General features: G+C 56.6%; 1 protein-coding gene across 1 annotated transcript in view; it reads right to left on the bottom strand.

Annotated features, from left to right (window-relative positions):
• Positions 1-2,093: 2,093 nt before the first annotated feature.
• The window catches only part of DSCAML1 (DS cell adhesion molecule like 1), a 319,931-nt gene continuing 308,931 nt past the window's right edge, over positions 2,094-13,093 (bottom strand). The window contains exons 22-33 of the mRNA XM_087822175.1: positions 12,510-12,627; positions 11,986-12,149; positions 11,607-11,705; positions 10,738-10,926; positions 10,000-10,287; positions 8,376-8,531; positions 6,262-6,292; positions 6,007-6,125; positions 5,577-5,729; positions 4,829-5,023; positions 4,028-4,339; positions 2,094-2,566 (exon numbers count right to left, since the gene is read on the bottom strand). Coding sequence (XP_087678301.1) covers positions 2,094-2,566; positions 4,028-4,339; positions 4,829-5,023; positions 5,577-5,729; positions 6,007-6,125; positions 6,262-6,292; positions 8,376-8,531; positions 10,000-10,287; positions 10,738-10,926; positions 11,607-11,705; positions 11,986-12,149; positions 12,510-12,627 — 2,297 coding nt within the window. The remainder of the gene's footprint in view (positions 2,567-4,027; positions 4,340-4,828; positions 5,024-5,576; positions 5,730-6,006; positions 6,126-6,261; positions 6,293-8,375; positions 8,532-9,999; positions 10,288-10,737; positions 10,927-11,606; positions 11,706-11,985; positions 12,150-12,509; positions 12,628-13,093) is intronic.

The following is a 13,093-nucleotide window of genomic DNA, read 5'->3' as shown; positions in this document are numbered from 1 at the left end:
GATGCAGACTGCGATGCTTACCTCCCCAAGCTGCAACGAGGTTCCCAGAGCCAATGCAAGGAAAGTGTTTTGCTCGGACCTGGCACAGACCACAGGGCGCTGCTTTGCGGTCCTTAGCGGCTGGCTCCATCGACTCTGGCTTCTGGGGACTTGTTCATCCACGCGTGCTAGTGGGAGTTGGGGCTGATTCGTGTTTCCCAGTGCCCACATGTGGGGTGTGGGGAGGGGGTGGGCTCTCTAAGCCGAGTTTTGGGAGGAGCTCCCAGTTTGGTGCAAGCAGCCCGGGAGGCACCCTGTCCTCCAGGATGGATGGAAGCTGGGCTGTCAGCAGGAGCCTGGAGTGTAGAGTCTTGTTCTGGTCATTCTCCTTCATGCCATCAGCTGGTTCTCCGGGGTGAGCCCAGGAGTCACCGAGGAACCCTCCTATGTCACCGTGCCCCTTACGTTGTGATGTCCCACACTCACTGGGTGCTCAGGGAATGTTTATGGATAAGTTCCCTGTTGGAAAGTGTGTTTATTAAAGGCCATGCACCTCAGGTATGCAGCTCTCACTGTGGCCTAGACCCCTGGGCACAGCCCCTGCCTCCCTCACTCCCCAACCCTCAGTCCCTTCCAGTTCTTCCTCTCAGCTGTGGGGCACAGACTCTCCTTCTCAACCTTCCCATGCACAGCTCGGCCTTGCCTGGGGTGCTGAACTCAGGAGCGCCCTTCTACTTCTTAGGGCACCTTCTTTTCACTTGAGAGCTCCACCCATGGTGGAGGGAGGCCCTGCCAGACCACAAACTTCATGCCCCTGGGCCTTTACTAGAACCTCTGTCTTTCCCTCTCTGCCTGTCTGCGCCTTCCCATCCTTGGAGGACCAGCTCATGTGCCACGCCCTGTGCTGCACTACTAACCCTCTCATCAGAAATGGCTCCAGGGCACAGCTGCCCGTGGGCACGTCTGCTTCTACCTGGCAACCTAATTGCCAACTCCTCTGAAACCAGGTGAAGTAGGATTCTGGCCTGATTCTCTTTGGCTGAGCTCCATTTCCCCTCATTCCTGAGCCCTTCTTACCTCTCTGACTTGATGGCCTCACTCCGTCTCCTTAGGGCTCACCTTGCCCTTAGATTCCGCTCTGGCCCCACCCCTGGGGTACTTATAATCTCCTCCTCCCTCTCTGGTCCCTGGCTTTGCTCCCCTGACTATGCTGTACTCTCCCTGAGGGAAGCCAGCAGACACCCCAGCCCCGTACAAGGCTCCCCCAGCCCCGGTACCAGGCTCCTCAGAGCTCTCACCAAAGTTGCCTCATTTTATAGATGAGGAACCCAGGCTCAGAGGGGTCGTGGAGCTTGCTCAAAGCCACACAGCAGGTCTCCTTTAGGGCCCAGCACAGACCTGAGATCGGAACAGGTACTCAAGGACGCACCTTGGCTAACTGGAAGCCTTTTCAAAAGCTTCACGAGCTGAGCTGGAGCCCAGGCTTCTCAAAGTCTCTCCCTGAGAAGTGATGGCCTGGCATAGGGGCCTTTCCTCCCTCCCTCCCACGGGCCCCCGCCAGAGGGGAAAAAGCCACCACATAGAAACATAACCTTTATTGCACACGGCGCTGGGTCTTTTTTCATAGAAAAAGGTATTAACACATAAGCATCTGCAAATTGAAGCAACTCCTGGTTTTCTTGGAACAGTGAAATCGCATGCAGTGTCTCTGAGTTGGGATTCTGGTCTTTGTCAAAACCACCTCGATGGGGGGGGAGGGGAAATTGCTGAGTCTTTGTGCCTCTGTCTGAAAATAAGGTGAGAGACTAGACAGACGTGCAGCTTGGCGATGCGCCCCTCTGCGTGCACCTCCCCGCGCGGATTTTCTGGGGCGGCGCGGTCGGCCTGTGCGGTCCAATCCTTTGTGCCCTGGCTTCACGGGGTAGAAGAAAATAGTTTCATTTGTACAAAAGAGTCCTCCGCACAAGCGCTCAGGGCTCGGGCTTCCTGGGCTTCCTTCCCGCCGTTGGTCGGCTCCGTCTGCCAGTTCAATATAAATAATACCGGAGAACAGCCAGCTTGGTGCCTGCCGGCGGCGCGGCAGGGTCCGAGTGCCAGGCCGTGCCCCCGTGCCCCTACACCAGCGTGTAGGACTTGGAGTAGGCCCCAGCCCCCTGCTTCTGAGCCCTCCCTACTGCAGATGTGCTCATCTCGAGAAGGGAGTCCCTGGAGCCCCCCATTTTGGTGTGTGGGCCCCCGGCCCTCGGAGGCTCGGTGCCGGGGGCCGGAGGGGCGGCGCTGGGGGCAGCGGGGGGCTCCGGGGCGGTGGGACCGGGCGCCGGGGGCGCTGTGGCAGCCGGGGGCGCTGGCACGGCCAGAGTCCTCTGAGGTAAGGTGGCTGTGGAGGCGGCAGCGGGAGCCCCTGGGTGTGGGAGGCCCAAGGGCTTGCTGGCGGGGTCCAGAGTCAGGTGGCGAGCCTGGGCGTGGTAGGCCCGAGCCAGGCTCCGGATGGAGGCCTCCCGGGGCGGGACCACGGGGCAGGGCTCGCGGCCCTCCTTGCGGAAGAAGGCCTCGGACTTGGCGTACAGGGGCAGGTTGCAGTAGTCACCTGGAACAAGAAGCAGAGGCTGCGAGGGGCGGCGACCACCCCCTCCCCTCGCGCCCTCCCCGGGCTGGAAGCGGAGGCCCTGAGGGGCCGTGGGGGCTGAGGAGAGCCCGGTTCCTGACATCTCCGAGCCTGGGTTTCCTTGCCTGTGCAATGGGGACAGTCGCCTTCCCCTAGAGCAGCAGCTGGGCAGTGAAGGAGACAAAGCACGGGGCTGGCACGTGGCGCTGCCCCCAGCCCTTGCTGCTGGGTAAACCGCCAGGCGGGCTGCTCAGCTTCGGCCGGCGGGCAGCTCGCTCTGCAGACCAGAGCTTCCCGAGGGCCCCGGCTGCCAGGAGGCCTTTCTTTACCCTGAGAAGAACCTGATTATGCCTTCAGAGGACCCACAGAGCAAGACCCCCCCTCTGTCCCGCCCCGCCAGTCTTTCAGGTACCCCAAATCAGCTGCAAGTCCCATTCCTTCTCCCTGTCCCCTCTTCTTCAGGCAGAATGTCCTTCATTTCTGAAACTGTGTCCATGTCCTGCGCCCCTGCCCTGTGCACCGTCTCCTGTGGGTGTGCCTTCGTCCTGTCCTATGCTGGGCGCTCTCTGCAGATGACCTCATTTAGCCCCCACATCCTCTGGACAGGCTGCCTGCTTTTTGCAAGTAAGGAAATTGAGGTTCAGAAATATTGAGTAATTTGCCCAAATTCACACAGCTAGAAGGGGCTGCTAGTCTCTGAAATCCTTGCCTTTTGTCACCGTAGGCTCTTCTCTGGATGGCCTGAGCCCTCAGGTCAGCGTGGCCACTTAGCAAGGCCAGTGCCGAGCAAACAGCGAAGGGTTTGACAGCCTTGGCCTTGTCTGCTGGGGGCTCAATATCTGCTGATGGGCCCCCTCACATGCCTCCTGCTCATCCCAGACCTGCCCCACCAACCCCAAAGGGGTGTATGCCTTGGCCAGGCCCCTGGAGTCAGATGGTCCTCAGCCAGGCTGGGGCACTGCCCATCATGAAGTTTGGCTACCACAGGCTGAGCTGCCAGGATCGCTGCTTTGGGTCTAAATTAAGTTCAGGCAGTGTTGAGACCAATGGCCACTGGGCAGCTGACCCCACAGGGGTCCTTTTCCATCCTGGCATAGCTTCAGAGCAAGGGACTGATCACTACTTAATGAGAACACACTATGTGCCGAGCACTGTATCATGTCTAATGCCCATTACAACCATGACAAGCATATGCTATCATTTGCCTTTTACAAATGAGAAAGCTAAGGCCAGGGAGGTCAAATGACTTGCCCAAGGTCACAGAGATAATACAGGACATGGACCCTGATCTGCTTGCTCCCAAGTCCTTGCTCTTTGCACTACCCCACACTGCCAGGGAACCGCACCTGGCTGGCAGGATCCAGGGGCCGTTAGCGCTAGGCCTAGCCAGGCTCATGGGGTTTGGGACAGGAGACAGAGCAGGGGAAGGGTCAGGGCACTCACTCTTGTTGGCCCGGTGAGGGATGGGCACAGCCACATTTTTGCCCCGGTCGGCATCCTGGGGCTTGGGTGGGGAGGCGGTGAAGCGGCAGATGCCGGGCTCTGAGGGCGTGCTCATGGAGGTCATGCTGTCGGCATTCTCGTTGGTGCCCGTGGTCATCTGGTCAGAGGAGCTGTCAGAGATGAAGCACTCAGTGATCTCGAACTTGGCATGCTGCAGCTGCTCCTCCAGCTTGGCGTGCTCATAGGCCCGGGCCAGCTCCTCGTAGGTGGAAGAGGCACTCTCGGTGGACACCATGCTGTTCCGTCCTTTGTCTGCGGAGATGGAAGCCATAGAGTTAAGGGGAAATAAGGGGCTTATGGGGAGCAGGGTGTAAATGAGGCGGGGCTGAGCAGTTCCCCTGTGCCTCACCCAGCCACCTGAGAGCCCGGCTGTAGGTGCGCTGGGCTCAGAGGCTCCTGCTCTCCCACCGCGAGGGCAGCCTGGCGAGATTAGGATCTAGGCTAAGGAAGGGCAAACACCGTTCATTCTTGAAAGTAAGCAACTATCCGGAGCACTGAGCCCTTTCTCCAACAAATGTCATGCGTACTATCTCCTCTGACATCTGGGGGGAGAGCAAGACGAAGCCCTGAGCAGGCAGAGCTCAGTGAGTGAGGCTCAGTGTTTCTGTGACAGCCACACAGCCGGTCAGGGGCCAACTGCAAGTGAAACTGCCCGGGTGGTGGAGCGTATGGGCTGGTGGCAGGAGCTGGGAAATGGAACCGGAGGAGAGCAAGCGGACTCAGGCAGAGCCCTGGTCTCACCTGTGTCCTGGGAGAGACTTGCGCTGTAGCTGTCACTCTCAGTGACGGTGACACCATGCTGGGAGCCCACGGTGCGCCAGTCGGAGGTGAGGGTGCGGGCGGGTGTGGAGGCCTGGCACTTGGTCAGAGTCCACTGGCTGGAGTAGCGGTTCCGGGTGCTGTGGGCTGACTTCACGCTCTTCCTGGACACCGGGTCTACACGGAGGGAGCAAGAGCTAGCAGCCTCCGGGGGCACCGGGCTGGGGCGGAGAAGGTGGGGAGCCAGGAAGGAGGCAGCAACCAAGAACTCCCTGGCAATGCTGAGCACACTGTTTCCTGACCACACAGCTGGCCCTGGGGGCGGGGGGGGGGGTGTCTAGGTGGGGCCGCGGGTGGTGTCCCGCTCTTCTCTACCCACCCCACCTTTCCTCCAGCCTGGGGAGACTGTCGCCTTTCCTGCTGCCCCCTGACTGCGTTCTACTCTTCTGTCCAGAGCTACAGCGCCCAGGCAGAAGGCCCTTGAGGGCGAGAACACCCACCCCTCTCAGCATTTCCAGGTAAGGAAACCGAGGCTCTGAGATACAAGGTTAGGTATATTCCCAAGGTCACAATAAGTCTGCAATCAAGGTGTTCAGACTCTAGCTCCAGTGCTCTTTCTGTTCTTCCACGCTCCTCCTCCCTTCTCTTTATTTTTAAAAATCGCCCCTGCCCCATGCTGTGCCCGACACACTGTGCGGGAGGAGGGCTGCCTCCCGGGGACGATGCGTACTGGTGCCTGGCCGGATGTCCGACATATCGATGAGGGGTCCTGTGCTCTGTATGAGGGCTGGGTGGTGCAAGGAGACCCCGCTGCAGAAACTCTGTGGGTTGACAGCTTGGCTGAACTCAGCATCTGCCACGGGGATGGTGGCCTTGTCATCTCCTGGGGGAAGAGGGACAATTAGCAGGGCGCCCTCCCTTTGGGCACCATCTTTAGTCCCCAAATTTCTCTTTGTTTTTATCCAATGTTGAGGCCCAGTAAGGCCAGGAAAATTCTCCCTTAGAGAAGGAAACAGCTCTTGAGAGAAGCTGCAATGCGTTCAAGGTTGCTGAGTTGTTGATAGGGCTTCGGTTAGAACCACAGGCACTGCCCCTTTTGGTGTCGCGCCTGGGACAGCACACTCAGCGCAGGACAGAGAGCTCCTGGCCCTGTCACTCACCCAGCTGCTTGATGCCCTCTTTGTCCTCGATTAGCAGCTGGACCCTGGGGATGTCAATGTGTAGTCGTGGTCCCTGGGGTGGCCCCTTCACGGGGGTGTCAAAACTTCGGTTGTTCTTGCTGTGGGGAGAAGGGCTAGAGGTGGGTGACTCAGCAGCCATAAGGGATTGTGGGAGGGTATTTTGCAAAAACAGTGGGGATTTGGAGATTGTCCCCTGAGAGGAGAGGAGAGAGGAAGTAGCTATATGACACCCACCTTATCAACATTTCTGCCAAACTCTTTGCATCTGCAAAACAGTAGAGAGAGGGGCTGCGTGAGAATGGTGTTTGTGTAGGATGAGAGTTGGAGGAGGCATGGGGACAAGGTGGGAGAATTCCCTAAATTCGGGCCAAGGCTGGTCTCCTGGGAAGAAGAGGGAGAAGTGTCAGGACCTCTAAAATGGCCCAAAAATAAGGTTTCACAGTTTCCAATTCAGGATTTGGCTCAGATCTGTTTTCCCCCCTCAGATTTTATCTAATAGGAAGGTCCTTCCCAAAGGAAGGGTATATAGGCTCCATTTGCTTCCTGAACTGGCTCTAATTAAACAAGACACCGGAGCAGGCTGGAAGTGGGCATCAGTGTGGGTCTATCCTTAGTTATCTGAGGAGGGGAGACAGTGGAGAGTGGAGGGTGCAGGAGAGGTGGTCAATAGGAAGCCTCAGGTGACTGTCAACCAAGAAGCTTCACTTCCTCCTCTAGGGCATCTATCCCTAGACAACCCATGGGTGGATTTGGAGGTTCTTGCTTTGTTTCAGAGGGCCCTTGAACAGGATTAAGACTCTCAGGTTAGAAATTGGTGAGAGAGGAGAAGCAAAGGTCCGAGTTAATACATTAGACTCCCGATAACTGACAATGATCTGTCAGAGTGAATCTAGATGCATGCATGCATCCAAGCATCCAACTGCCATCCATTCACCCATTTATTATTGATCCAAACACCTGTCCCTCCATCCATCCATCCATCCATCCATCCATCCATCCATCCATCCATCCATCCATCCATCCGACTGTTCACACACTCATATACTCACCCACCCAACTATTTATCCATCCCCTACCAATTCAACTACCCAACCATCCATTCATTTAACCATCAGCCCAGCCAACTACCTCTCCAACCATCCATTCAGTTATGCATTCATCTGTTTACCCATTCATCCATTCATCCATTCATTTAACTGTCTAACCATCTCTCCATCTTATCATCCATCCATCTATCCAAATATACATTTATACATCCAAGCATCCATTCAACCATCAACCTATCCAACCATCCATTTATCCAACAACCATCCATTCACCCATCTAACCATCCATCCATCCATCCATCCATCCATCCATCCATCCATCCATCCATCCACTAATCCATTCAACCATCTATTCATCAAACTTTTTATTCAACCATCCTTCCAACCATATTTCCTTCTATACATCCTTCCATCCAACCATCCAATAAATAATCTAACCATCCATCCAACCATCTAACCACTCATCCATCCACCCATCCATCTAATCATCCATCCAATCATTTATTCATCCATCTGTCCAGCTACCACCCAGCTATCCTTTGAACCATCCGTTCATCCAACTCTTAAAAACCCTACATGGTGTTATTCATTCTCTCTTCTGTGCTACCATTGTGCCCTGGCTTCTCACATTAGACCGTGAACTCTATAAGGATATGGATTGTTTCTTCTTCATTCATATTTTTATCTCCAATGTCTGGTAGGATCTACAATACAGCAGATAATAAATTTTCCAAATGAGTTATGAAACATCTATTAAGTAACGAGTAGGTCCCAGACACTGTACAAATCAAGGTAAATCAGATCCATTCATACCTGACTGCACTATTAGGTGTTGGGAAAGGGGATGATATTAAAAATATTTAAAAACTGATGTGTATGGAAACTGTCCAGTCAGAACTGAGCAAGGTCCTAAAGAACGCCTGCAGGAATGCTCATTAGTGGCTAGGCCCTAGGAAAGTCACAGGGATCCTGTGTAAGAAAGTGGCACATCTAAGGTGAAGTAAGCAGCATCTATTTACCAATCAACATGGGAATTTTTAAATCCTTTAAGAAGCAATATGGCTTTACCAGTGCAAATGTCTGAAAGTCAGCCCCGGTTAGGACAGGCACAAAGTCTGGGGGCATAGAGGAGGGAGCAGCCAGCACCAGGAGATTTTAGAAGGTTGGCATGGCAGCTCTCCTTTCAAAGGGACACAGACACCCTCTCTTGTCCAGGTGGTGCCCCAGCCAGCAGAAGGTGGCCAGAGGGGCTGAGGGTCAACACTCCTGCCTAGGAAGCCCGTAGGAAGGAGACTCCCCCACCTCGGAGCCTCTTTAGCCGCTTCTCCTTCCTCTTCTTTCGAACAACGAAGAGCAGGGCCACCCCTAGTGTGGCCAGGATGACCGGGCAGCCGATGGTGAACAGCTTCTTTACGTCATCCCCCTCGCCTTGGGCAGACTTGATGGGAGGGATGGTGCCTGCATGGGGGGAAGAAGGGCGTCAGATGTCCCTTGTGAGGTGGGTGCTATGTGGATTCCCATGGGTGGGAGAGCCCTGCTCTCACTCTGACCACCACTGCCTGGCGCAGAGTCCCTCCCCTTCCCTCTGTTCCCATAAATTCTGGTCCCATCAGGATGGCCATGGACAGTTGGGTAGTTTGTACACTACATTCTGATAGTAATGACTTCCTGGGCCTGTTTTAAAATTATCCTGAAGTCTCTCAGGGTGTCTTTTCTGTTGGAGTTCAGCGTTCACTCCTAAAGGGTGAATTGGTGGGCTTAGGTGCCCACACTCAGCTGGGAAGGCGGGCTGGGGTGGGGAGATGGTGAGAGTCTCGGTAGAGAGGAGTCAGGACAGTGGGATCTGGGTTCTCTTCCCCAGATGAAGACAAAAGCCACTAACTGCCCTGCATCCTCTCTCTGCTCCCCCTCCCATGGGCAATACTAGTCTGGGTGCTTGCAAGGAGGCAACAATGCAGTCTCCTGCTGGCACGGCCTCTGTCAAGCCCTGATCTTTGCCTGTTTCAAAACCTCGCCTAAGCCTTTCTGTTTGAGCCCATCCCCTTCTGATACCCCTTTATTCTGCTTCCTTAACACATGGGCAGACTTAATTTAGCCTGTGACAACTGGTCCCTATGAATGCAGCCTTCTGTACACCTTTAATGTATGTATGTGTGCAAGTATGTCAGTGTGTGCACGCGTGCATGTATGTGCATGCATGTGTGTGAGGTGTCCCCACGTGGCAGACACCAGTTAGTGCTCACCAAATACCCAGGAAGCTTGTCCGCCTGCCCCAGCTTCCTGGCAGTTAGGTGAGAACCATGTGACTAGTCCTGGACAACAGAGTGTGAGTAGAAGTCACGGGTGTCACCTCCTGGCCAAGGCAGCTGAGAGCTGGTGTGCCTTTTCTCTCTCTCTCTTTGGTGATCTTGGAGGTTATAGTTTCAAGATAATAGAGCTAAAAGATGGTACCCAGCCAGAACGCGTGAGGCTTTATGAGAGCAAGAAACAAATCTTCACTGGATTTAGCCACGGAGCTTTGCGTGCTCCCCAGTTACTGCAGCACAGCCTCTCCCATCCTGCCTAATCCGCCGTATTAGTAGAGGGTTCTCAAGGCAGGACCTCCCCTACACCTCTACCTCCCTCTCCATCTCTCTGAAGTAACGGACAGCAAGGCTCAGGCCTTCAAAGACTCCAGTGTTATGACCTGTTTGTCTGCCTGCCTGCCTGTCTCCACTGGCCGTTAGTGCACCTGCCTGCCTACCTGTCTGCCTGCCAATCTGCTGCTTCCGTTGCCTGCGTATCCACCTGTCAGCCTTTCTCCTGACTCCAGTCCTGCTGATCTCTCTCTTTGCTTGTCTCTCTCTGTGTGTCTGCCTCTCTGCCAGCTTCCCTGGCAACACCTGGCCTGGCATCTGTACTGCTCCCTCCCCGCTGCCCCGCTCACTGCCGTCGTAGTCCAGGGTGGCGAACTGGGCCGTCTCGTTGCCGCAGCCGGCGCTGTTGCAGGCCCTCATGCGCAGCTCGTACCACGTGGCCTCTCGCAGTTCGGTCAGAAATACCTCCCCAGAGGTGTTGGCCCGGAGGCTCTGCCAGGCCCAGGTGCCCTTGGGCCGGAACTCCAGTCCGATGGCTGTGATAGGGCAGCCCCCATTGTTCCAGCCTTGCAGGTTAAGCCGAGCATGGGTGGAGTTGATGTGGGTGAAGAGATGCTGGTCTTTGCTGAAGGAGGGCTCTGAGGGCCAGAGGAGAGGTTAGAGAGACAGAGGGGAGGGGACTCACGCATCTGGCTGCAAGGGTCCCTGGGGGCAGCTGGGACCGCAGTGGCTCTGGGGCATCAGTGGTTGGCACAGACTGAAGTAGAGGTGCCCCAGGGCACAGAGGAGGAGGTGAAGAGGGGAGGGCCTGGAGAGAAGGCCTGGGCAGGGGAGGAAGGGAGACGCAGGAAGAAGGAAGAGAAGTGATAGCCGTCTGCCACCCCTAGTAGGAAAGTGGGACCAGTTTTCCCTGCTGTGGTTCATCTAGACGCTGCCCTGATGGGAACTAGGTTGCCTCTCCCTTTAGCCTCCGGCTTCCCTGCACCCTCCTTCCCTGTCCCAGCCCTCTCCCACCCTTGTCCTGGGCTCTTCTCCCCTCCCCCTCCTCCTTGGGCTCACCCTCCCCCCTACCGGTCGCCAGGCCTCACCCCGTCCGTGGGTCTTGGCTTCGATGATCTCGCTGATGCGCCCGGAGCCCACACTGTTCTTGGCTGCCAGCTTCACCTTGTACCAGGTGCCACACTTGAGACTGTCCAGCTTGAAGGCCCGCTCGCTTGAGCTGATGAACACGTCCTTCCACTCCTCGCTGTTGTCCACTGAGTACTGGAGCACGAAGCCTGCCGGGAGGTTTGCCCGGCTCAGGTGGGGCAGGGCAGGCAGGGGTACCTGGCATCCCGGGGCTGGGCTCTAGGAAGGGGGCAGGGTGGGGCCTCTGCTCATTGGGAGGGGCGGGTGCACTTTAGAGGCAAAACTGGAAGGACCTTGGGTGAGCTTCACCGCTCTCTCTTCAGGTCTCATGTTAGGGTTTAGAAGCCAAGGTGGGGAGGGGAGCAGAAAACCAGGGTTGCGAGGCTTAAACGGGATCCTGTTCAGACCCTCGTGCTCTGTGCGTCCCCCTGACAGTGGCACAGTCACCGGCGCTTGTTGGACATGCAATTCTCAGCCCCACCAAAGCCTCTGAATCAGGACCTTCTTACAGGACCCTGGTGATGCATATACACGTTCAAGTTTGAGCAGCTCCCATCCTGTAGTTCACCCACTGTACAGATTTAGAAACTGGGGCCAGGGAAGAAAATGACTCCTTTGGGTTTGCACAGCTCTCCAGTGGGTGCTAAAGCCCAGGTGTTAGGCCGGTGTGCAGTTCATGGCACCTGGGCCATTTCCTGGTGGTCTGAATTGGAACCCCATCACCTCCTGGGCTCTATGGGGACAAGTGGTAGGAGTGGGTGAAGCCCTCCCCTACTTCTGGGCCCAGATTCCCTCCCCTGCCTCCCCTCCCCACCCAGACCCCTCTCACCTCTGATGGAGCTGCCCCCATTGTCACCTGGAATCCAGGTCAGGGTGATGGACGAAGCAGACGTTTTGGAGACAGTGAGGCGGGGCTGGTCCGGGGGAACTGTGAGGGGAAAGCCACCAGCCCTCACCACAGGGGTGACTTCTAGTGATGGGGACCTTGCGGGGTCCCAGTGGGAAGGAGGGTGAGGGGCTGGCTTCCCACCTCTGAGGTGCTCCCCCCACTCCTGCTCCCTTCCATTTGGAACCTCTGTTCCACTGAGGGCCGCTCTCCCTGGTGGCTGGCCTTTTCCCCCATTCAACAACCCTCTTTGTCACAGGGTGGAATTTCTACCCCTTCTCCATCTCTGCCCCCCCAGCCCCGCCTGCCTCGCAGGTCTCACCTTGCACGAGAAGGTTGACGATGATGGTGTCAAAGCCCCCGGTGTTGGTGGCCGTGCAGGTGTAGTAGCCCGAGTCCTCCGCCTTCACCGCACGCAGCAGCAAAGTGCCGTTGGTGTGGATGAGCCGGTGCCCATCCATGGACATGGGGATGGCCGAGTCTTCGCTGTGGGGGGTATGGGTTATGGCAAGCACCCCCTCACCGGGGCCTCCCCTAGGTCTGCAGGCAAACAGCTGGGAGCAGAAGGAGGCTTGCTAGTGGTGCCTGGATTCTTGGGGCTCTCCTTGGGACTTCCTGGGGGGTACCTAGTAACCTTGGCCTTTGGACCGTCCAGGGAAGGGGGATCCTGAACTCCCAACAGAGGGGGGGGCAGGAGGCTGGGCCTACTTCCGAGAGTGGCCCTGTGCCACCAGCGGGGCCTCCGCAGGGCGAGCCAGCGGCAAGGGAGGGGCACCGACTCTTCTGCACGCGTGTCCTACTACGCTCCTCTCTGGGGTCACCCGTCCTTCCGGGTCCCACACACACCTGTCCTTGGTCCACTTCACAGCTGGGGCTGGATCTCCCACTGAAGTGCAAGGCAGCCGGACATCTTTCATCCACGGTGTGGTCACGGTGCCCCCAAATGAGATGATCTTTGCTGGGGCTACAAAGAAGAGAGGGTGAAGGCCACCCCTCTTCTACACCCAACACTGCCTTGGCCCCCTTTCTCAGGGCACCTCGAATTTTACAGAACGCCCTTCTTCTCCCACCTGAACTCAACCTTGGGCTTGGGGGTGGGGGGGGGGGGTGGGTATAGGGAGTTCCACCTGGGAGTGATTGAGTCAACAAATGTTTATCCTGTGCCTAGTGTGGGTCAGCTGTCACCTGAGACGGAGGATTCGCAAACTGAATAAAATGTATTCCCTGTCCGCAGGTTGCTGATTGTCCAAGAGGGAGACAGGTTCTTTAACAGTCATATGGGGTGGGAAATCCTGCGGCAGGGTCGGCAGGAGTCCTCAGGGGGCACAGAGGAGGAGGGGGACTCTGCCGCTCAGTGTGGTGGAGGCGAAGGCAGGGTTGGGGGGTGGCTTTAGACCGAGAATACCTGACCTGGACCTAAAGGCCAAGGA

The sequence above is a fragment of the Miniopterus natalensis genome, chromosome 11 (assembly GCF_054644295.1).
Source record: "Miniopterus natalensis isolate mMinNat1 chromosome 11, mMinNat1.hap1, whole genome shotgun sequence".
NCBI lineage: Eukaryota > Metazoa > Chordata > Mammalia > Chiroptera > Miniopteridae > Miniopterus > Miniopterus natalensis.
The sequence above is the reverse complement of the archived record's forward strand: the minus strand, read 5'-3'. Positions and strand labels throughout refer to the sequence as shown.